Source organism: Eschrichtius robustus, chromosome 16, assembly GCF_028021215.1.
Source record: "Eschrichtius robustus isolate mEscRob2 chromosome 16, mEscRob2.pri, whole genome shotgun sequence".
NCBI lineage: Eukaryota > Metazoa > Chordata > Mammalia > Artiodactyla > Eschrichtiidae > Eschrichtius > Eschrichtius robustus.
The window spans coordinates 11691828-11715010 of NC_090839.1; the positions used below are offsets into that span (position 1 = coordinate 11691828).

General features: G+C 44.0%; 1 protein-coding gene across 5 annotated transcripts in view; it reads left to right on the forward strand.

The window, feature by feature from the left end:
• UBE2V1 (ubiquitin conjugating enzyme E2 V1) overlaps positions 1–16962 on the forward strand; it is a 30837-nt gene extending 13875 nt beyond the window's left edge. For 3 of the 5 annotated variants that reach the window (XM_068524998.1, XM_068524999.1, XM_068525001.1), the window contains 3 exons: positions 3849–3997; positions 13809–13934; positions 15204–16746. In XM_068524998.1, coding sequence (XP_068381099.1) covers positions 3849–3997; positions 13809–13934; positions 15204–15350 — 422 coding nt within the window. In that variant the 3' untranslated portion in view covers positions 15351–16746. Of the gene's footprint in view, positions 1–3848; positions 3998–4166; positions 4185–13808; positions 13935–15203; positions 16747–16774 lie in introns of those variants that run through there. The other 2 variants (XR_011070494.1, XM_068525000.1) reach the window with 2 other exon arrangements.
• Positions 16963–23183: the final 6221 nt, after the last annotated feature.

The window sequence follows — 23183 nt, forward strand, 5'->3', positions numbered from 1 at the left end:
TTTTGTTTTAACATCTTTATTGGAGTATAATTGCTTTACAATGGTGTGTTAGTTTCTGCTTTATAATAAAGTGAATCAGTTATACATATATATATATCCCCATATCTCTTCCCTCTTGGGTCTCCCTCCCTCCCACCCTCCCTATCCCACCCCTCTAGGTGGTCACAAAGCACCGAGCTGATCTCCCTGTGCTATGCGGCTGCTTCCCACTAGCTAGCTATTTTACGTTTGGTAGTGTATTATGTCCATGCCACTCTCTCACTTCGTCCCAGCTTACCCTTCCCCCTCCCCGTATCCTCAAGTCCATTCTCTAGTAGGTCTGCGTCTTTATTCCCGTCTTGCCCCTAGGTTCTTCATGACCTTTTTTTTTTTCTTAGATTCCATATATATGTGTTGGCATACGGTATTTGTTTTTCTCTTTCTGACTTGCTTCACTCTGTATGACAGACTCTAACAACCCAATCCAAAAACGGGCAGAAGACCTAAATAGAAATTTCTCCAAAGAAGATATACAGATTGCCAACAAACACATGAAAGAATGCTCAACATCATTAATCATTAGAGAAATGCAAATCAAAACTACAATGAGATATCATCTCACACTGGTCAGAATGGCCATCATCAAAAAATCTACAAACAATAAATGCTGGAGAGGGTGTGGAGATAAGGGAACCCTCTTGCACTGTTGGTGGGAATGTAAATTGATAACAGCCACTATGGAGAACAGTATGGAGGTTCCTTAAAAAACTAAAAATAGAACTACCATACGACCCAGCAATCCCACTACTGGGCATATACTCAGAGAAAACTATAATTCAAAAAGAGTCATGTACCACAGTGTTCATTGCAGCTCTATTTACAATAGCCAGGACATGGAAGCAACCTAAGTGTCCATCAACAGATGAATGCATAAAGAAGATGTGGTACATATATACAATGGAATATTACTCAGCCATAAAAAGAAATGAAATTGAGTTATTTGTAGTGAGGTATGGATGGACCTAGAGTCTGTCATACAGAGGGAAGTAAGTCACAATCGTGGTTTTTAAAAAAATCAGAAAATATGGAAAGGGGGGGTTGGAACCACCCATAATCCTTGCACCTAGCGATAACTGCTGTCACCATCTATCCAGGTTTCTTAAGATGTTATTTAGCATCTATATTAGTTTACTAGGGCTGCCATAACAGAATACCACAGATTGGGTAGCTTAAACAATGGAAATTCAGAATTCTGGAGGCTAGAACTCCAAGATCAAGGTATCAGCAGGTTTGATTTCTTTTGGCTTGCAGGTGGTTGCCTTCTCACTGGGTCCTCACATGGTCTTTACTCCATACAAATGTGCATACCTGTTGTTTCCTTGTGCATCTAAGTTTCCTCTTCTAGTAAGGACACCGGTCAAATTGGATTAGGGCCCACCCTAATGGCCTCATTTTAACTTAATCACCTCTTTAAAGGCTCTGTTTCCAAATATAGTCACATTCTGAGATGCTGGCACTTAGGTCTTCAACATATGAACTTGAGGAGACACAGTTCAGCCCATTACACCATCTGTGAACAAGTACCTCAGATATTTATCAGTCTTCCTGTCAGTACAATTCTGTGCTATTTGGATATTCATTTTTACTAGTGCAGGCTTATAAAGTAACCAATAGTAACAGCAGTAGTAATGCACAGTGATTTTTTTTCTCCTAAGCCAAATTAGTTAGGATTATTAAAGATTTAACTCTTTCTAAACAGAAGGCATTGAATTGTCTGGTTTTTTGCTTATAATGTCACAAACAGCCTTCAGTTTCACGTTTGCTGGAGGAGACTTAATCCAGTATAAATGAATAATCCAGTTGGCTCTTCTGTGGATAAAAAATGCCAGTGTTTTCCAAACGGACCATTCAAGAATGCTTTCAGATTTTTCCTGTTTCCTTTCAAGTACCATCTGTGCTATTTAATATTTTTCTTCAGTCGGCTGACTCTTTTGCTTATGTTTATTTTAAAAGGGAAATTTTAACATAATCATAAAGGGGAAATTAGTTTAACATTACTTGCCCTAAATAAGTTATTCTTAAAAATAAATACATGACTGTAAAATGAAGTGTTCACTCATGTACCACCTGAAAAAAAGCCTGGGAGCCATAGTTGACTTCTCTTTCTCTCACACTTCATAGGCAATCTGACAGGAAATCTTACCAGCTCAGACCTCTGAAATATCTAAAACTGTGCTACTTCTCACCACCTTCACTGCTATCACCCTGTTCCTTCACTGTTAACACCTATGATCTTTTGCTGGGATTATTACAATAGCCTTCTAGCTGTTTCTGCCCTAGCTCCCTTCACTGTACTCTTCATAGAGCAGCCAGAGGGATCCTGTTAAAAACAAGTCAAAATCCTGTCATTCCTCTATTCAAAACTCCAGTGGCTTTTTAACAGTTGGAGTCCCTAATTTCCTACTGTTCTTCCATCTCACTAACTTGGTTTTAGCTCATTTGGCATCTTTGCTGTTCTTTGACACTCTGGGCAAGGTCGTACTTCAGGGCCTTTGCACCTGCTGTTTCCTCTGACTGGAAGACTCTCCCCTCAGCTGCCGATAAGTCATGTTCCCTATTTAAAATCGTAACTCCCCCCACCAGTACTCTCTGCTCCAGAACACCACCATCTGTCATACTACATAACTTGCATAATTTGTATTTGTTTCCTTCTAGAATGTAAGCTCCATGAGGGCAGGCATTTTTGTTTTGTTCACAGCTTATTTCCCGGTGCCTAGAAAAGTGCCTGATTTCCTCAGGTATTTATTCCAGTTGAATTAATAGTAACATGTGTTCCACGCTTTGGGAAATACTGAGATATACAGAGAACACCTCCCACAGTCTTGAATCCCTCCAGTGGGTCTTTCTGCATAATCATATGTTAAGTGCTGCTTGGCTCTGAGAGTCTGGCCAGTTGGAGGCTCAGTAAAGAAAGCTTGTAACTTGCCTGGATCCTGAGTTTTTTCCTGAGGAATAGTCTAAATGCCAGGGGAAGAGGTGAGTGGGGGGAGAGGTAGGCAGGACTGGTTGGGAGAATAACATCCCCATCTGGGCCCCAGTACCTAGACTTTGTTCTGGAAGACACCCAGAAGCGGTGCAAGCCTCAGCCTGAACTTAGGTACAGTGGCATGAACCTGTGAGATGTGTTTGTGTGCTTGCTTCCATGAGCTACTTGCCAGGCTTTGGGATTTTTGGAAACAGGTAAAGCAGAGAACTGGCTACCCTCTTAGCTTTTTCACAAGAGAGAAACTAAACTATGACTTAAATATTTGCAGTTTTTCATCCTTGCCGCCTTCTGTTGACTCTGAGTTGACCAAGGGGACACTGTTGTTACACGATAGGGCCAGGGCGTCTGTTCCTCCTACGGTAGTTTGAGAGTCGTTCCAACAAATGAGCACGCCCTTGGACTCAGAAATGTAGAATAAGAACAAAACAAAAGAAATAGCCTCTTTTCTTCCAAGGCACTTCTGTTAGCACTTTAGTTTTCATCTCAAACTAGTGGGCCCAAATTAATCAACATTTCGGCTTGTAAACCCTTTATGAAGTTCGTCAAAGCTCCAGGGATGGGGGTGGGGTGTCTTTCTAGGTTCGGTCATCTAGCCCTGGTGTAGTCGTCACTTCACCTGTAACAAACCACATGCCCCTTCCTTCTGGTTGTGCTGGTCAATACAGATAGCTTCGTAAGCAGCAAGCTTGAGGTACGACAACTTACAGCAGTTTTTAGCACATAAGCATCTTTATTCTGACCTAGTGATGATGAGCAGCTAGCTCTAGGCTTACAAGTTCCCCTGGAGTTGCTAGTATCTTGAATTTCTTTCCATTTATTTTAGGAGTAAAAGTCCCTCGCAATTTCCGACTGTTGGAAGAACTCGAAGAAGGCCAGAAAGGAGTAGGAGATGGCACAGTTAGCTGGGGTCTAGAAGATGACGAAGACATGACACTTACAAGATGGACAGGGATGATAATTGGGCCTCCAAGAGTAAGCGTCGAGCTACCGCTATAAATGTCAATGTCGTAAATTCACTGTGCCTCCTTTTAAAAAATATTAGCCTTATCACGGAAAAAGCTCACCAATGGTATATTTTCTGAAATGTGGCTATTCTTTTTTGACCAGTTTCAGTTTATATATTTGAACCTCTTCTGATGCTGTTTAATCCCTCTAAATGGTAAGCAAAAACCTGTTTAGACTCATAGTGTGAATTCACATGACAATGTAGACAGTGAGGTTTGAGGTAATTGTACCCTCATGTAGTTTAGAACAAACTCCTGGGCTTATCAAATAACAAGGCTCCAGGTACAGCCAGCATTCCTGAAGACAGTGTCCAACTGAACTTTGGAAAACCTTCCAAAGGTTGTGGTTTTTGTTCATGGTTTCCCAGTCCTGCCATGCGTCTGTATCCTAATTCATTGGGCCATTCAACAAAGGGTTATTGCCTGCCTGGTCTGCTCTGGTCTGTTCCAGGTTCTGTTGGGCCCAAAGACCTTTGCAAAGAAGACAAAGACAATGGGGATGGGGAACAGGACCTCTCTTTTAGAGTGCTGTGATTTTCGAGCGTTCCCAGTCTTATAATGCCAGCTAACCTTTTTTTGTGGCACATAGTAAACCCCCCAGAAATGCCCTTTAAGTCTCACAAGAGCCTGTTGTAAGGTGCTCCTGTTGGGTAGTTGCATTCCATCTTACAGATGAGGAAGCCGACTTGGAAAAGTCAGGGTACTCGCACAAAGTCACATAGCTGATAATTCCCAAACCTGGTCTCACTCCAGAGCCTGTGCTCCTAAACCACTGTGCTATATTGTCTCCTTCCTATTTATATTTTGAGTTTTCATCTGTTCCCATTATAGAATTATCTAGTGTTAAGTAGTAATTTGATGTAGGAGTGAAGAAATAGATTCCAATAATGTGACACTTGTTGCAGACAAGCTGTAGGAGATTCTGCCTGAGTGTAGCAGGCCCTTTCCTGTGTCTGCTTGTGCTTAAGGGTGATGATGTTCGGTCATTCTTTTCACCTCGTGCAAGGCTCTGCACCAGCTCGCTGGGAGATAGAAAGACACATGGGACGTGGCCCTGTCTGAAAAGAGGAAGAGTGTGGTGCTCGCTCAGTGTTAGGACTCTTAGACTGTCATAAACACTCATGGTGAATGACTGGCTTTGATATTTAATGTTACTTTTTGAATCATTGTGACCCTGTAGTTTTGTTTGGGGGGTTTTAAAAAAAATATTCAATCTGTTTTTACTCGTTTCTTGATCTTTTTTTAATCTATGAAAATTGGAGTTTTCTGAATCTATTAAATACTGGGGAAAACCTTGATCTAGAAGGCTTGTTTCTTCATAAAGATCATTTCTTGCTGTCTCTGAAAGTCCACTGTATAGTGGTGGCTTCCTTCACTGCATTCTTATCTTCCTAAGAATGGTTTAGGTTTTTTGAAGATGAGAACTATTCTTCCCTTCTCTTTACTCTCCAGAGCACCTAGAAATGACTCAGAATGGGGTAGATGTTCAACAGATTTGTTAACAGACTGATTTTTAGGTTCTAACAAACTAAGAATGAACCAGCGTACAACATTGTGAATACGCTAAATACCACTGAATTATATACTTAAACAAACAAATGAACAAATAAAATGAACACTAAGTTCTGTTGAAAATATGCTGTTCCACCTAAAACATCTTAGATTACCCTGAGTTTCAGTTTACCTCTTTCCAAAGGGGGCTAACTTTTAATGAGTAGCTACAGTATGTAAGGTACTTTCCATATATCCTTTACATCCTTCTTTTTTTTTTAATTGAGACAATTCACAAACCATAGAATTCACTTACCATAGAATGTACTTTTAAAGTGTACAGTTCAGTGGTTTTTATTATATTCAGAATTGTGCAACTGTCACTAATTTCAGAGCATTTTCATTACCCAAGAAAGAAACCCCATACCCTTTGGCAGTCACTCCCATTCTGCCCTCTACCCGCTCACTCCTCACCCTTGACAATCACTGTTTACTTTCTGTATCTATGCATTTGCCTGTTCTGGACATTTCATGTAATTGGAATCAGTATGTGGTCTTTTGTGACTGGCTTTTAATTAGCATCATGTTTTCAACGTTTGTTCATGTTATAGCACTTACCAGTAGTTCATTCCTTTTTATGGCTGAATAATATTCTTTTGTATGGATATACCGTATTTTGTTTATCCATTAATTAATTGATGGACATTTGGATTTTTTCCACTTTTTGCATATTATGAATAATACTGCTATGAACATTTGTGTACAGGTTTTTATGTGGACAGATGTTTTCAGTTCTCTTAAGTATATACATAAGAGTGGAATTGTTGGATCATATGATAACTCTGTTTAACATTTTAAACAACTGGCAAACTGTTTTCCAAAGTGGCTGCACCACTTTACATTCCCACCAGCAATGCATGAGTGTATCAGTTTCTCTGCTCCCTCACCAATACTTGTTATTGTCTGTCTTTTTACCCTTATAGTTTCTATTGCCCTGGCTCCCCAAGGATAAAAGCAAAGTCATAAAAGGAACTACCTACTTCTAGGTGCTTCCTGTGACCAATCTATTTTATGATTAACATACAGGGTATATGCTGTGCATCTGGAATGTCAAGCTAATTATTAAAGCATCTAAATAGAGCTCTGAGTAACTCATCTCCCTATTGTATTTTTATTATTGTATTACTCAAAATCCTCCACCAGTATTTAAAAGGCGTATACCATACGATCCAGCAATTCTGCTAGGAATTTACTCAGCTTTTCTTGAATGTATTGCCCAAAAGCCTGTATGTACAAAATTATTTCATGCAGTGTTTTCAATAGTAGCAAAATATTGGAAAGCACCTCAGTATCTTTCAATGGACCATATTATATACTGTTTAGCTTTTCAAAAGAATGAGACAGATTTATACGTGCTGAAATGGAGTGATCTCCATGATATTTAAGTGAAAAAAGGTACAAAGCAGTATACAGACTGTGCTGTCACTTGGGGTGGGGGTGGGTGAGGGAAGAGGAAGAGGCCAGACATATACTTGTGCTTCTGTGTGCTTAGAATACTTTTGGAAAACATAAAAGAAGCTGATGACAGTAGTTGCCTTCAAAAGGGGTTGCTGGCTGGGGCCAGGGTGGAAAGGAGGCTTATTTTTCACTGTATTTTTGTACTCTTTATGCTTTAATCATATGTGTGTTTTAGCTATTTGAGAATATATGTGTGTATATATATATATATATATATATATATATATATATATATATATATAAATCTTTTTTTTTTTTTTTTTTTGAAAGCAAGTCCTCCAAACCTAAAAGTAAAGCTTCCCATCCAAGTGCCCCTTGCAAAATTCTGGCAAACATGTGACTGTCCACAGCATTAGACGTGGAGTATTTCTACTCTGACCGTGAGGTGGTAACACTAGCCAGGTTATAGAGCAAAGTTTCTCAGCCTTGGCACTATTGACGTATTGGGCTGGGTCATTATTAGTGTTGGAGCTGTCCTTTGCATTAGAGGATGTTTAGCAGCATCCCTGGTGTCTCCTCACTAGATGCCAGAAGCACCTCCCCAACCCTGTTGTGACAGTCATAAATGTCTCCAGGTGTCGCCTGATTCCCACCACTTCGGGAGTGGGACAGGGACAGAAATTAACCCTGGTTGAGAAGCACTGTTAATACCTCTGGGGTTCTCCAAGATAGTGTTTTTATGTGTGGGTTAGAGTGTAGGTGTGTATTTATACACATACTTATCTAAAAGTATTGTATGCATGCTTAAGAACAAACAGAATTACAGGAGTGTGTGAAGTAAAAGGAAAGTGATCCTTTCCCCATTTCATTATACTCCCCACAGAATAAAAACTGATCATTTGGTGCGTGGTGTGTTTCTACTAGCATTTGCTGTGGGTACACAAGCAAATGCATATCCTTTTTAATAAAAATGAGACCTTGCTATGCTTAATGTTTTGCAGCTTTATTTTTTTTTCCCCCTTAGCAGATGGTGGACATCTTTCCATATCAGTACATGTTGATCCGTCTCTTTTTTAAAAGCTTTAAGTTACATGTCTGATAAATGAATATATTCAGGTAAAGTTTTTCAAACAATACAGAGTAAGCAATTCACTTTGTTCCCTTTAATTCTTTATGTCAGTCAGGAAGAGAAACCATACTGGGTATTTCAACAGAGAGAATTTAATACAGGAAGTTGATCAAATAGGTGTTGGACTGAAAAAAGCCAAAAAAGCACACTGGGGGAACACAAAGATAACACAAAGCAATCACCACCGCCTGGGTCTGGGAGGATGGGTCAGGGGAGGCTGGGGCCATCGAAACCCAACACTTGGAGGACAGATACCCTCTGCTGTTAGTTCCTGTGGGGCCCAGCAGAGTTGGTTGGAGGAGCACTGAAAGGCCAGAAGCTGGAGACCAGAGACAGCTCTTGCTGCCAGGATTAGGGCCTCGTGCCAGACTGACATTAGTGGGAACAGAGAGCAAATGGGAAGAAGCGAATGCCTCCTTTCGCCTTTTTATTTTCTATTAGGATTGTGTGGTCAACTCAGCAGTTTAGTCTTTAGGCTATAGAATATTCAGGTGGCACTATGATTGAATTAGAGAAATGAATAATTAATATTGCCTTCAGAGGGACCTATGGCCCACTCAGAAGGATACCCTGACTGATGGGAAGAGAGTTTTTGTACAGAGGAAAATTGTGTCTTGTCACTGTTTAGAGGGGTGTGCGCAGGTGCTGGTTAGTAAGCTCCAAGCCCACCCTTCCCTGCTCTGCTTTGGATCCTGGGGCTGGCACTCTGCAAACTACATTTTTCCTTTGTCAGCTGGCTTCCTGTTAGGCTCCACCAATCAGGACACAGGAGAGAGTCTATAAGGCGGAGAAAAGAGACTTGTTCCTTCCTGTTTGCCTCTTGTTCTGTCTGTGCTACTCTGGTAATTGCCCTTCATCCTGGCATCAGCAGTGGGTTCCAGCCTCCAGCTTTCGGGGGCACCCCCAGCATCAGCCTTGCAGCACCCCCTCCTCAGAGATCTGGGTTCAGCTCTGGAGCCCTCTTCCTCTGAGCCTCTAGATCTGATCAACTCCAGCTTTGTTCCTTTGTCGCCCCCAGCCTTAAGGGGGAACAAAGGGAATAATAAGAGGTGACACCTGCTCCCTGCACTTATTACCTCTGTGTTAGTTCAGGTTCCTCTTTTAAAGCTTTTTTCAGTCCAGTGATACCTGTTTAACCGATTCCCTATATTAAATACTCTGTTAAAATCCTAGTGTGGTGGTTTTTTTTCCCAGCTTTTCCCAAACTTTCAAATCCCCACTTTCCTCCCCAGATTAACCGTGAACAGTAGTTTGATGCGTCTCCTCTCACACCTCTTCCTGTACATTTACTACCTGTCCATGTCCTAAGTTGTTGAGATCTTCTCAGGCTCTACCTGGTCTCCCTTTTTTAGAGGGCCCATCCTTTATTCTAACATAGTATATGCCCACATTGTACATTAAACATACTTTTTATGTAACTGTATCAGATTTGAACTGAGTAGTGGTTGACTAGTTCACCTAGTGTCATCTTTCTTTTATATATTAATTTAGATTTTGTGCTTTGCTTTGCATATTTTTGCAGCCAATACCTTTTTCCTTTTCTCATATCTCATATATCTTAGAAATACATTTTAAAAGAATGAAATTTTGCTGTTTGAAACTACATGGATGGACCTGGAGGGGGTTATGCTTAGTGAAATAAGTTAGAGAAAGACAAATACTGTATGTTAACACTTTTATGTGGAATCTAAAAAATAAACAAATGAATATAACAAAACCGAAACAGACTCGCAGATACAGAGAACAAACTAGTGGTTACCAGTAGGGAGAGAGAAGGGAGGATGGGCAAAATAGGGGTAGGGGATTAAGAGATACAAACTACTGTGTATAAAATAAAGCTACAAGGATGTATTGTATAGCACAGGGAATGTAGCCAGTATTTTATAATAACTTTAAATGGAGTATAATCTATAAAAATATTGAATCACTATGTTGTACACCTGAGACTAGTATTGTCAGTCAACTATACTGCAATATAAATAGATAAATAAGCAAACATTCATTGTATTTTATAATACTTCCAGATTTACAGAAAAGTTGCAAAGGTGGTGTAGAAAGAAAGTCCTGGTATACACCGCCCTACCCCAGTTTCCCTTATTGTTAACATCTTATATTCGTACAGTACATTTGTTACAACCAATGAACCAATATTGATACATTATTAACTGAAGTCCATAATTTATTCAGGTGTCCTTAGCTTTTACCTTATGTCTATTTTCTGTTCTAGAATCCTATCCAATATACCACATTATGTTTTGTTGTCATGTCCTAGGCTCCTTGTGCCTGTAACAGTTTCAGGTTTTTCTTGGTTTTGTTGTTCTTGACAGTCTGGAGGAGTACTGGTCATATATTTTGTAGAGTGTCTCCCTGTTTGAATTGGTCTCATGTTTTCCTCATGATCAGGCTAGGATTATCTCACATATATATTTTAGGCCCAAGAAAAGTTTGTGATCTCTAGGCTCTGGGCCTGTAGTGATCAATGGATGAAACAGCCTATGTACACATAAATATATCCAGAGTTGGAGGGAGGTGTCTGTCTGCTTCTGTAGGTTATACATAATCTGCAACTTGCTGGCTATACCAAGAGCTATGTCTTGGCAGCCTTTGCAGGGGTGCGTGCATGCGTGAGTGTGTGAGTGTGTGTGTGTGTGTGTGTGTGTGTGTGTGTGTGTGTGTGTGTGTGTCTGGGGCTCAGCCTTTGAAAAGGCTACAGAGTATCCAATTATAGGAATATGCCTTATTTGTTTAGTCAGTCCCTTGCAGGTGGACATTTAGATTGTCTGCAGTATCAAAAATAACTAAACAGTGCTTCACCTTTTTGTACGAGTCTGTCTGTAGGAAATTCCTAGAAATGGTCTTGCTGGTCTGAGCACGCCTGTTTCAACATGTTGATAGGCACTGCCAAATTGCCCCATGAAGCTCAAGCCATGACAACAACGTTGTTCCATGATCAAATAATGAATCTTAAACAGAGCAGTGTTCCTCACAGAGACAGAATGTTCTAGCAATTCTCCTTCAGGCACGTTTCCTTTCTTCAATGAAACCTTTTTAGCAGGTCCCTGGAGCCCTGGTAAACAAAAGAAAAGAAAACCAGAACCTCATTTTCTATAACAGTTTTGCTTTGGGCTTTTTAGTGACCCTTCAGTGTCTCTGCTCACTTGACTTGAGGCACTTTTCACTGTGTTCCAATGAAAATGCCAGTTGAACATAAGTGGTCAGAAATTCAATATTTCTCTTGTTCTAAGTTAGTCATAGCATGGATGTTTTTAAATTAGACTTTCATAGTGTCAAGAGTAACATTAAGATTTAATCTATGTAATAATCAGAATCCTATTACTAAACTGCCTACCTTCTCAACCATTTTGATGCTGTTAATAGAGTGATCAGTGACCTCTTATCAACACTGATAAGCCACAAACCATGCTGGCAGGTGAATAAATTGGTGCATCAGAGCCTCCAAAATGTAGTGTCAAAGATTTTAACAGACTTCGTGATTTTGGTAATTACTGTGAGCCCCCAGGGACTTTTTTATGTAAGAAATTGTCTTTGAATTGTGTGACAAAACCAGTGAGCAGGAATGCAGGACACACCCAGAGATGAATTTGGGATCCATGCAGTCAACAGATATTTATTGAGTGTGAGACTGTGTTAGGCGCTGAGGCTGGACCTTTTACCATATTTTCCATAAATCTGTACGGAGAAACCTTGCCACTCTTCGCTTCCTGCTTGTTATGTTTACTGGGTGAGTTTTTCTTTCTCTGAGGAAACTCCTTAATTGCAACGAGGTGTTCGTTTTATAAAAGCTTAAATAGCAACATTCATTCATTCAACAAACAGTTGAATACCAGTTCAGTTGAGGCCCCTGCCCTCCTTGTTATGAGTTTAGTGAGGGGCGTCAAACACAAGACTGGGAGTCAGTCTTCAGACGAGGGGTGGGGAGGACTCCGAGAGGAGTGAGCTGCAGTGTGCAGTGGAGCAGCTGGTATCAGGGCCCCAAGGAGAGAGAACTTGGGGCCGGATGAGGAGGGAGAAGAATAAACGGAGAGAAAGGCAGGGGTGCACAGGGTCCGATCCAGAAACTGGGGCTTCCTTTCTTAGGTCACCAGGAAGCCATTGGAGGGGTTAAGCCACAGGAACGGTTTCCGGTTTTGAAAGGTCAGTCAGGCTGCTGTGTGGGGAGCACATGCTAGGGGAGCGAGAGAGAAGGCAGAGACTTGGGGTGATTCAGATGAGGTGCGGTGGTGGAGGAAAGTGGGTGGGTGTGGGATCTCTTTTGGAGGTAGAAGCTGAGACCTTTTGATGATTGGGAGGTAAGGGGTGAGGAAAAGGGGAATCATGGCTGGCTGCTAGGTTTTTGCTTTAACTGCTGGATGGTGCTGCTACTTATGAGGGAAGAAGAGAGGGGGGAGCATCTTGAGGGTGGGTGGAAATCCAGAATTGATTTTTGATTTTGTTTTAGGTTGGGGTCCCTGTTAAGTGGATGTGAAAATTTCTATGCGTATATTAAGACTGCCTTCTGAATTTTAAAAGATTAATATATGTCCCAGTTTTTAAATTAGGGATGGGCCACTATTTAGACATAATGTTTTCAAGCATTTAAATCACATCTTCTTTAATTTATTCCCCCCAAAGACCGCTAGATGTCACTATTTACACAGGAGCCATTTCTCGTGCAGCATGCAGTGAGGAAGGGGCACTGGTGCCTGAGAGGGGAACCCAGAGGACGGTGGTCCTTGCCCTCAACGGGGCCAGTCTGATGGGGAGCTGTCACCCCTTGGTGTGGTCTTCAGACACGCAAATGATGATAATGCAACTTCATATAAGACAGAAAACTTGTGAAGTAGACTTCTGTTTCATATGATGTTTGAACTGGGTCTTGAAGGTTGTGAAGTAGTTCAGGTGGGGGCACGGCACTCTGGGCAGAAGGAACAGCCTGGGAAAGTCAGCACGTTCTGCTGTTCACTGGGTGGAAGTTAAAGGGAAAAGTTCATTGGCTCAGGGGATCGGACCTTTCCAGTGTTTCTCAAGAGAGGCACAGTTGGCATTTGGAGAAGGACTATTTTTTTCCAGTGCAGGTCTGGCATCCTTGGCTCCCCACCTCACGTACTAAATGCCAGTAATCTCTCAGGTCATCATAAAAACAGCAGGAAGAGATGATGACACCTACAGCTGAGATCCCTTTCACAGAGCACAACCCCGAAGTGGTGATGAAGTGGGAAGCGACTCTCCTGTCTCTATCCCACCCCCACCTTGTGCTTCGTTTTGAAGTTCTCTCAAGAGTTACCTGTTCTGTGCTTTGTACCTGGTGGTATTTAATGCACTGGCTGATGATCCCCGCATGAGTAGACATCTGGTGTGACTTCCCAGAATGAAGAATGCCTCTTAACACATCATTTCCCAGAGCGTAGAAAAATTAACATAAAAACAAGTCCATCTGATTGGGCTTAATAATACTAACATGAAACTTCAGTGATAACTAGCTTAAATTTTCTGCCTTCTTTATAGTCCCCCCCGCCAGGCCAGGATTCATATACACCAGTGTAAGGACTAATTACTGCTAACTTATCAAATAACCAGTAGACTTTGTGTAATGGAAGCAGATGGACCAGTTCTGCAGTCAGAAATAAATGAGGTTTCAGAAGTTCTACCTTTTTGAATTCTTTGTAATTGCCTGACATGGCTGTACCCTTTTTTTTTCCAGACAATTTATGAAAACCGAATATACAGCCTTAAAATAGAATGTGGACCTAAATACCCAGAAGCACCCCCCTTTGTAAGATTTGTAACAAAAATTAATATGAATGGAGTTAATAGTTCTAATGGAGTGGTAAGTTGTTTTTTCTGCCCCTACTTGTTCTCTGGGGTTCTCTGAAAAATGTTTTGTACTTTAATATCAGGGGCACTTTGGGCCAGAGTCCATATGTTACTTGGTTATGTGATGATAAAATATATTGCAGTATGAACATGTGCAGATTTGGGGTGAGGGCCTGTTTCCCAATTGTGTTTAACCACAACTTACACGGCATTTACTCTGGCCTGTATTACTCAGCACTATGCCGGTCACTTTAAGAGCTCATTCAGTCCTCCTGATGTACACCCAAGAGGTAGAGAGGTGAGGAAACCGAGGTGAAAGATCTTGCCCAAGGTCACACTTTTACCTCATGGGCCTTATTTGGGGACGACATACTATTTTTTTCCTCTAATGGCCTTGCTTTTTTAACTTATTTTTACCACCATTTGCACTGCCATAAATGGAAACGAGTCTCATTTGTCATAAGAAGGCAATAACGGCAATGGTAAAAATTACAAAAACAAAGCAAAGTTGGTAAATTCTTCCTCCATATGTTGCTTGCCAAAGGTTTTTGAGCCTCTGAGGCCTGCTCTCTTGTTCAGAGGGGAGATCAGCAAGTATTAAAGGGTGCTGCACATTAGCATTGCATGAGCTAGTAAGCCTTCTGTTTTGAGGTATTCAGAAGACTTGAAAGAAAATTGAAAAGAGATGAGCCTTGTTACTGTGTTCAGTGTTTAGTGTTGTCTCTGAGTTCCACCTGAAGTCCTGAACCCAGGACTCAACTCACACTTCGGGAAATTTCTTGGGGAATGCTAACTAACTAGAGAGGGTATGACTCCGAGGAAGGCCCTTGTCATTAGAGCCTGGGTCCTCGCCACCCGCTGCTTGTGCTCTCGCTGCTGCCCTGTGCCTCTTCATCACCCACCACCTGGGCGTACCGTTGAGAGAGGACAGGCCCTGAGCAGTAGCCGCAGCCAGCCCAGGAGCAGCTCAGGTCGTTGTTTCAGAGCCAGTTGGGTTGAGTCTCACCAAGTGTCAGTGCCATTTCTGTAAAGGTGGTTTTACTTATTCATAATTTCCTTCTCCCACACAGTGAGGGTTTGGGACACAAAAAGGGAAAAACAGACTAACTGGAGGGAGGGAATCCTATGGGTGTTCTGCATGTCAGATGCCACTGTGTGATCAGCATGTTCAACTTGAAAAATGCATTGTACTCACGTTTCTACTGTAGCTTAGCTCCAGCATACAACTTTTCTTTTGTTTGAGAGCCTGACAGTAATTTGTTCTTTGTTTGCCTTTCTGTAGGTGGACCCAAGAGCCATATCAGTGCTAGCAAAATGGCAGAATTCATATAGCATCAAAGTTGTCCTGCAAGAGCTTCGGCGCCTAATGATGTCTAAAGAAAATATGAAACTCCCTCAGCCTCCTGAAGGACAGTGTTACAGCAATTAATCAAAAAGAAAAACCACAGGCCCTCCCCTACCCCCCATTCGATTTAAGCAGTCTTCATTTTCCACAGTAGTAAATTTTCTAGATACGTCTTGTAGACCTCAAAGTACTGGAAAGGAAGCTCCCATTCAAAGGCAGTTTATCTTAAGATACTGTAAATGATACTAATTTTTTGTCCATTTGAAATATGTAAGTTGTGCTATAACAAATCATCCTGTCAAGTGTAACCACTGTCCACATAGTTGAACTTCTGGGATCAAGAAAGTATATTTAAATTGATTCCCATCATAACCGGTGGGGCACATCTAACTCAACTGTGAAAAGACACATCACGCAATCACCTTGCTGCTGATTACATGGCCTGGGGTCTCTGCCTTCTCCCCTTCCCCTCCCCCTGCCTCCCTCCCTCCCTGCAACAGCCCTCCAGCTTGGGGTGGCTTCTTAGAGTAGATGTGAGGGTTTCAGGTCACAGCCTGTGGGACTCCTGCTGGGTATGGGGGATGCTTCATCTGCACCCCTGGTTTCTTTCTTTAAGTCTTAAATGCTGCCCCCCTTCCAAGCCACCATCCTCTTCCCACTCTCCACTGCCACCCTTGGCCGAAGCATAGATTGTAACCCCCTCGGCTCCCCTCTGAAATTGGCCTTTGGTGAGGAATTCAGGGCTTTCCCCATATCTTCTCCCTCCACCTTAATCGAGGGGTGCTGCTTTGTCCTTCCTCCTCCTCAAGTCCCTTTTTGCACCATCACCACCCAACACTTTCCATGACACTTCCTTGCTTTGGCCAGAAGCCATCAGGTAAGGTTGGAAAGCGTCTCTGACCTCCCTCATTTAGTTTTGGAACCACACTTACTTACTCTCCACCAGCCTGGGAAATGAATATTGGGTTCTCAGCCCTGCCACCCTCTGCTGTCATCATCAGCTGATACGTTTTTTTATTAGCTCAGGTTTTGATAAGGTGAAAAGAACAGTCACCAGGGTCACAGACGTGCCAGCTCTCAAAGTCCTTGGTGGTTAAACTTGGAGAAAGGCCACAGAAGACACTTGTAAGCACACATGATCCCTCTGAATGAATTGTTTTCTTTTCCTGTAATTGCTTTTGCTTTTAAAAATTGAAGAAGTTTTTAAACAGGGCTCTCATTTGGTCATCCTTGCAATCCATTTGGGTCTAGTTTGGAATCTGACAACTGGAACAAAAAGAACCGTGAACTCGGTGCACACTTTGGTTTCGGTGCTGCTGCTTCTCTCGGTCCTCAGCAGAGATAAGAAAGAACTCGGTGTGCACGGCAGATCCCCGGAATTCCTGGCCAATGGCTGCGTTTTTCCACTTTTCTGTTCAGGACCACTAAATGCTGAGATGTTGGACGCATACCGAAATAAAAGCAATTCATTGTGTTCTAAGGTTTTTTTTTTTTTTTTTTTAACTTAGTGTTTGTGTAAAGCCACCTTTTGAAGCAGCAACTATCAAGTCTGAAAAGCAATTGATGTTTCCATTCATCTTTTTCTGGGGAAAACCTTAGTTCTAAGGATTTAACATCCTGTAAGTAAAGTTTAACATAACAGTATTCCATAGGTAGACTTTTTATTGTCAGACCATTGCCTGATTTTAATATAATAAAAAGTGTACATTAATATTTAAGAAGCTGTGCTCTTCTTCCTCTTGGCATATAATTTATTCAGTAATAGAATTTAATGTCTTTGGGATTCAATTTGACCTCCTAAAGCAGGGGTCGGCAAACATTTCCTATGGTGGGCCCAAGTCAGTAAATATTTAGGCTTTTTTTCTTTCTTTCTTTTGGCCATGCCGCACGGCTTGTGGGATCTTAGTTCCCCAACGAGGGATTGAACCCAGGCCCTCGGCAGTGAGAGCGCAGAGTCCTAACCACTGGACCGCCAGGGAATTCCCAAATAGGCTTTATCGTCCAAGAGGCAAAATCAAAGAAATTACGTGAGTATTTATGTAACGAGAGAAAACAAATTTCCACAATTTTTTGGATGAAATTCAAAACATAATTGAGTACAGTTTTTATAATGTTACAGGTATACTGAGAAGAATGAAATGCTTTTTTTAGGGGATAACATTTAATTGGGATTCAAAGTTAGTATTCCCTATTATCAAATCAATTGCAAATGTTCATCTATAAAAATCGTTCTTCATTTGAGGGGCCGTACGAATCCAGGCAGTGGGCCAGATTTGGCCCATGGACCATAGTTTGCCAACCCCTGACGTAAAAGATTGAGTGAAAAAAGGGGTTGTGGTCTTCCCCTCTTTCCTTTGATTTAAGTAGCTTTGTGGGACCCTAGCTGCTAAGTCTCCACTAGTACCTACTTATTGGCTGGATGTAGTTGTCTTCCGGTTGGAAAAGAAAATAGAATTTTCCCATGTGTTTCTAGTGTTTGAAACAAGAGTTTTGATCTGATTGACAGTTTGTCTGCCCTCTCCTGTGTGAGGAGTGGAAACCTGTCGGCGGCTGTTTTTACTTAGGATTTGCACCTCTGCTGTGGTCCCAGCCACCAGTAGGCACCACCTTGGTGTCCTGTGCCGGGAGCAGGGTCATCCGTTGGGGCCGGACCTGACTTCATGGAGGGCGTCGGGTTGTTCCTAACAGGTCACCCTCCAGAAAGTACTGCCAGAATTTCTGCCAAATGGTCCTTAATGAATCTGTCCTCTGGAGCGAATCGCTGCCTTTCAAGCTCCCCTGAAAGGGGATCGGGCCAGAGACATTTGTGGGCTCTTCACCCTCAATCAGTTCTCTCAAGGGAGAAAGAAGATGGGAGATTTTAAAATTATTTCAAAGTTCTACTGGAAAGCCCCAAAGCAGAGTCAGGGCTGAATCTAAAAGTGGCAGCTCTTCTGTGCAGTGACTTCCAGAGAGGAAACAAGCCCCATCTGAAATCCGAGACTCTGCACCTGTTACCTTCTTAGCGGGCTACAGGGAACTGGGCCTAGAGTTTCAGGAACTCAACCAGAACCTTCTGTGACAACCGTTTGAAACTTTGGTCTGTGGTTTATGTCCCACAGTCGTGTGATTTGCTCCTCATCTTTGCTGGTGCGTTCACAGGTGGTCTTAAGTTTACAGCCTAAACTTAGGGCAGAGAAGAAACGCTCGTCTGAGGTGCAGAGAGAGCACTTCTTTCGCCAGGTGGCCTCCGATCCCCAGCTCCTGCCAGGTCTTTGCTCTTGAGAGAAGATACTTCCACTCTTCGTTTTCACTGTGCGGAACTGCACGGAGTGGAGAGGTCTTCATAGTGACCTGACAATGCTGGGGGGAAGCAACCCCCTTCTGACTGACCTACAGCAAACCGGCAAGGGGTCTCCACTGCCACGTGACCTCTGACCACGACCTTGTGGTGAGGGCAGTGCCCTTGAGCTGCTTCTCTGCTGAGAAAGTTCTTAGCCCTTCGGGTGGAGGTGCCACCGCTGCCTCCGGTTGTGATGTAGCAACGTGGATTGTGTTGAGTCAACGGCATGGGCCCTGCGGAGTTTCTGCTCCTCTGTCTGGCTGCCAGCCGGTCCCTGCCTGGCCTCTTGCCCTTCCCCCCCCCCCCCCACGGCAAGTGGACACTCAGTCACGTTCCCTTTCCTTGCCTGTGCCTGATCCACAGAACCCCGTGAAGGACCTGGGACATGGTGTCAAGGACTTCAGCAGAGGAGAACATTCTAAGGAAGGGCAGCGTGTGAAAGCATCTCTTCTTTCCATGTGAGAGGAATGAGATACTGGGGTGGGCTATATGGGCAGCACATGGCTCTGAGCTATAGGGGTGACACCTGGACGTACCTCAAAGGCTTTCTCATGGGGATTATGTAAAGTTAGCTGCTGTGTTTTAGAGCTGTTGGCACATTGGCTGCAGGTGGCCTTGGAAGAGGGGACGTCTTTGCACTTAGTGCCAGCCTCGCTGCTGCTGGCCCTGGCACCGTGAACAGGAAGGCACTGGCCATATCTTTGGGGTTCCGGCACGTGTCTGATGAAGGTGCTCCTCGGTGCTGGGGATGTGGGCTGAGTGAATGCCAGATCTTTTTGTTTTAATTGCAGTATAGTTGATGTACAGTATTATTAATATATTAATTTTAGGTGTAATCTTTCTGATACAGATTTTTATGTGAAATCTCCCAACATTAGTGTGTCAAACTGATACACTTTTATCATTCCCATGTAGAACAGTACATCGCAGCTTGCAGGCCACAGTTGAGGCCTCCAAACATAAGGCTCCATCACCAGCTGTATCTTGTCCTCCCAAGATTGTCATCTTGGTGGCCTTTGACCTCTGGGAGGCCTGCAGTCCTGGAAGCTTTGCCCAGGGACATGCAGTGGGTCCCCAGAGCGTGGGCAGCACTACCTATGGCCCAGTTGGAAGGTGCCAAGTAACGCTGGGCTGCCGCCGGATCCCCGGGAAACAGACCCACATTTCATTGAGTCTGAGATGCCATCCGCTGTGAGATGCACCATTATTTTATGTACTACCAAAAAAAAAAAAAAATGCTGCCAGTCATAAGGGTAAGACGCTACTGATCGTAAGGAACGTCCCAGTTCCAGAAATGTTAAGATGTAAAAGTGTCCATTTTAGATTTGGCGAGAAGTAGGGTGTCTTGTCAGCTGTGATAAGGACAGAGGTGGCAGCCGCCCTGGCAGTGAAGGACGGAGACCACATCACATGCCCTGCTAAAAAAAATTAACCTGCCCCTTACACTATGATGAGAAATCTGAGCTGGAGATCCCATTTTTATTTTTACTGAAGAACCTAGACAGTACATGAACCTAGACAGTACTTCAAACAACACGAGGGAATAGAATGGAAGATGAAGTTCCCGCCGCTTCTGACCCATCCTCTCAAGGCGAAGCCCTGAGTGTTTGGGTCCCTCTGAGGTCAAGCACGCATGTGCAAGCCGTGCCCCCCTCCGCCTCTCCTCACCCACTGTATTTTGTCGTTGTTGTTAATGTAACTGGGAATGTGGCCTCCACTTTGCTCTTCCTCCAGACCTTTTCCTCCCTAACAGAACCTCTCAAGGCCACTGCAGAGCAGCGTCTAGGGAACCGCCCTGTAGTTCTGAACAGCTGCTGAGCACCCAGTACACAGTGTGCCACCCCCAGTGACCAGGGCCTTACTGGTGATGCTGAGGTCGTCTCTGACGTTTTGCTGCTGCTCACCAGCCTCAGGGCACATGTGTGCATACGTCAGTGGAGTAAAGTCCCAGAAGTGGACTTCTCCATCCAAGAACATGGACATTTTAAATTTTGTCATTTTTGAGTTGCCTCCAAACTAAGAAGTACCAGCTTACCCTCCCACCAACAATGTAGGACAGGTTACTCCTCCCTTTCTCTATGCTCATACTTCTTCGCCAGCCCATCTTTGAGCTGAACATGCTATTTCAGTTTCATGTGCATTTTCTTAATGTGTGAGGCTGTCTTAAGTTGAAAAGTCCTTTTTTCCCTCTCATCTTTGTTACTTTTCCCTCCTGATTTGTAAGAGTGCCTTCCATACAGGAGTTCTCGCTGTCCGAGACGGTCATTTGAAGCATACACAGATGGCTCTTGTGTGGCTTGGCAGGGTCAGCCGATGGGTGGCCACCTTCACCAGCCACGGAGGACCCTGTGGTACAGTAGCTCAGATCAGAAACCCTTCCCTGTGGTCAGCTGGGGACGTTTTCAGTCCCTCCTCGAGGCCTGTCCACTCCAGCGCCCCATGGATGAGTAGGGTTGAAGGTAGGCACCTGGCCAGCAGAGTGGCTTCCTGACACCACCCAGAGCTGCCTGGGTGACGTTGGTGCGTGTTCTGTGTTCTGATGTGTACTGCCCCCAGCAGGGCTTTGAAAAGTGCAGACCATGTGCCAACTAAGTTGGCCAGTGCACTAAGTTGATACTTGAGAAACCTCTTGCTTCCAAAAGCCAGTTCTCATGTCTACCACCATCTTCCTGGCCCAAGTCCCCGTCACCTCCCTGGGCTCTCAGCTCTGTCCCCATCCCCCACGGGCCACTTCCCACACATAGTGAAACGTGGCAACCTCACCCCCATCTGTTCCCTCCGCCTAGGATGTTCTTCCCTCTCCGCTCTGTGGGGCTGACTCCCATCACTCGGAATGCAGGCCGTGCTTATCCTCCTGAGAGAGGCTGGGCCCCATCTAAAGTAGCCACGCCCAGTCTCTCTGTCCTCACTGCCTGATTGTGTTTCGTTCCTGGCAGTTATTAATATCTAACAAGCTGATTTATTGGGTTAGTTATTCCTCTTTCCCTCACCGGAATGGGCATCATGCAGGTAGCTGCCTCATCTGGCTTATCCACGGCTCTGTCTCCAGTGCCAGGGCAGTGCCTGGGACGAAGTCGGAATGTGTTCAGTGAGCACGTGAATTATTCTCCAGGGCGGGGCCTCGGCCTTCCTCTCCAGGCCATCGGCAGTGATGAGGGAAGGGTCCCGGTGGGCCACCATGTACTCACTAAGTGGACTGTGGGGTAGACAAACAGGTGGACTGGCTAAGGAGTGTGGCAGTTTGAAGACACGAGTGAGTGAACGGAAGTGAGATCTTCACGGAATCGCTCTAACTCAGGGGATCTCAGCGCATGACCCGGAGTCAAGTGCGCCAACCCCAGCTCTGCCTACGGGCTGTGTGGCCCTGAGCAGGTTCCTTAGCCTCTCTGTATCCACTTCACAGGATTTTTTTTTTTTTTTTTCTGGCCGCGCCCCGCGGCATGCGGGGTCTTAATTCCCCTCACGGAGGAGTCCCAACCCCTGGACCGCCAGGGAACTCCCAGCAGGATTGTTCTAATAATTACGTGAGGTCTTACGTGTACTGAGATTCTCCTTGGCACACAGCAAACCCCTTAAGCTACTGTTAAATCACCCCGTTCCACCGAAGAGAAACTCCCCCGGTCTCCCGGCGCCGTGGTTCTCGGTTCGGGCTCAGGTCTGCGCGCCCGCTCTGAACCAGCAGACGGCGCTCGCGCGCTGCAGACTGATGCGCCGGCTTGGAGGGGTTGGGCAGGGCTGGAGTGGAAGAGGGGACAGATGTGGCCTCTGGGCAAGGAGACACCACTTCTGAGCTGGCTCTCAGGCGTCTGGGTGTGTGCATTTGGCGCAGGGGGAGCCTGCAAGAGACCCGGGGAGGGGGTGCACAACCACCGCCCAACCCCATACCTACCTGGAGGACCCAGTGCACCCGCGTTACCAGCCCACAGTTTACCCAGGTTGAGCTACGGTCCAGAAGACCGTCGCCAATGTCGCCAATGGGTGTTCATGATGGGGTCCTGCAGCGATGCCAAGGCGGTCTCTGGCTTCAAGGGTCGCCAACAAATGCTTCAGGGGCCTGATGAGGGCTGCTACAAACTGGGAAACTGAACTTTTTGCCTCAGGAAGGAGGGCTCAGGATGGCCACATCTTTCAGTTTTTTGAGAGAGAAGCCAGACATCAAGATTTAGTAAAATATCTCAATTTTTATGGTGTCAATGGATTAAAGGCTTTTAAAATTTTAATCACCAGTTACTACCTCCAAGCTACGTTTTAACTCTCCCTTGGAGAAAGACATTTTGAGACAAAACCACGTCCCCTCCTTTCTTTGCCTGCCCACCCTATCCCCCTCCTTCAGGCCTCAGTTTACAGGTCACCTCCTACATATGGGTTAGGAGCCAAACCCTATCCCCGAGCTTTCCCAGTGGAACTTTCATCCACTGATTTGTTCGTTCATTCATTCATTCATTTATTCAACAAACATTTATTGAGCATTTTCTGTGTGCTGATCTCTGTACTGGAGTCACAGCAGAGAACAAAACAAACCAAAAGTCCCTGTCTTTTGAGCTGACATTGGAATAGAAGAGACAAAGTGAATTCGCAATGTCATTTCAAAGCAT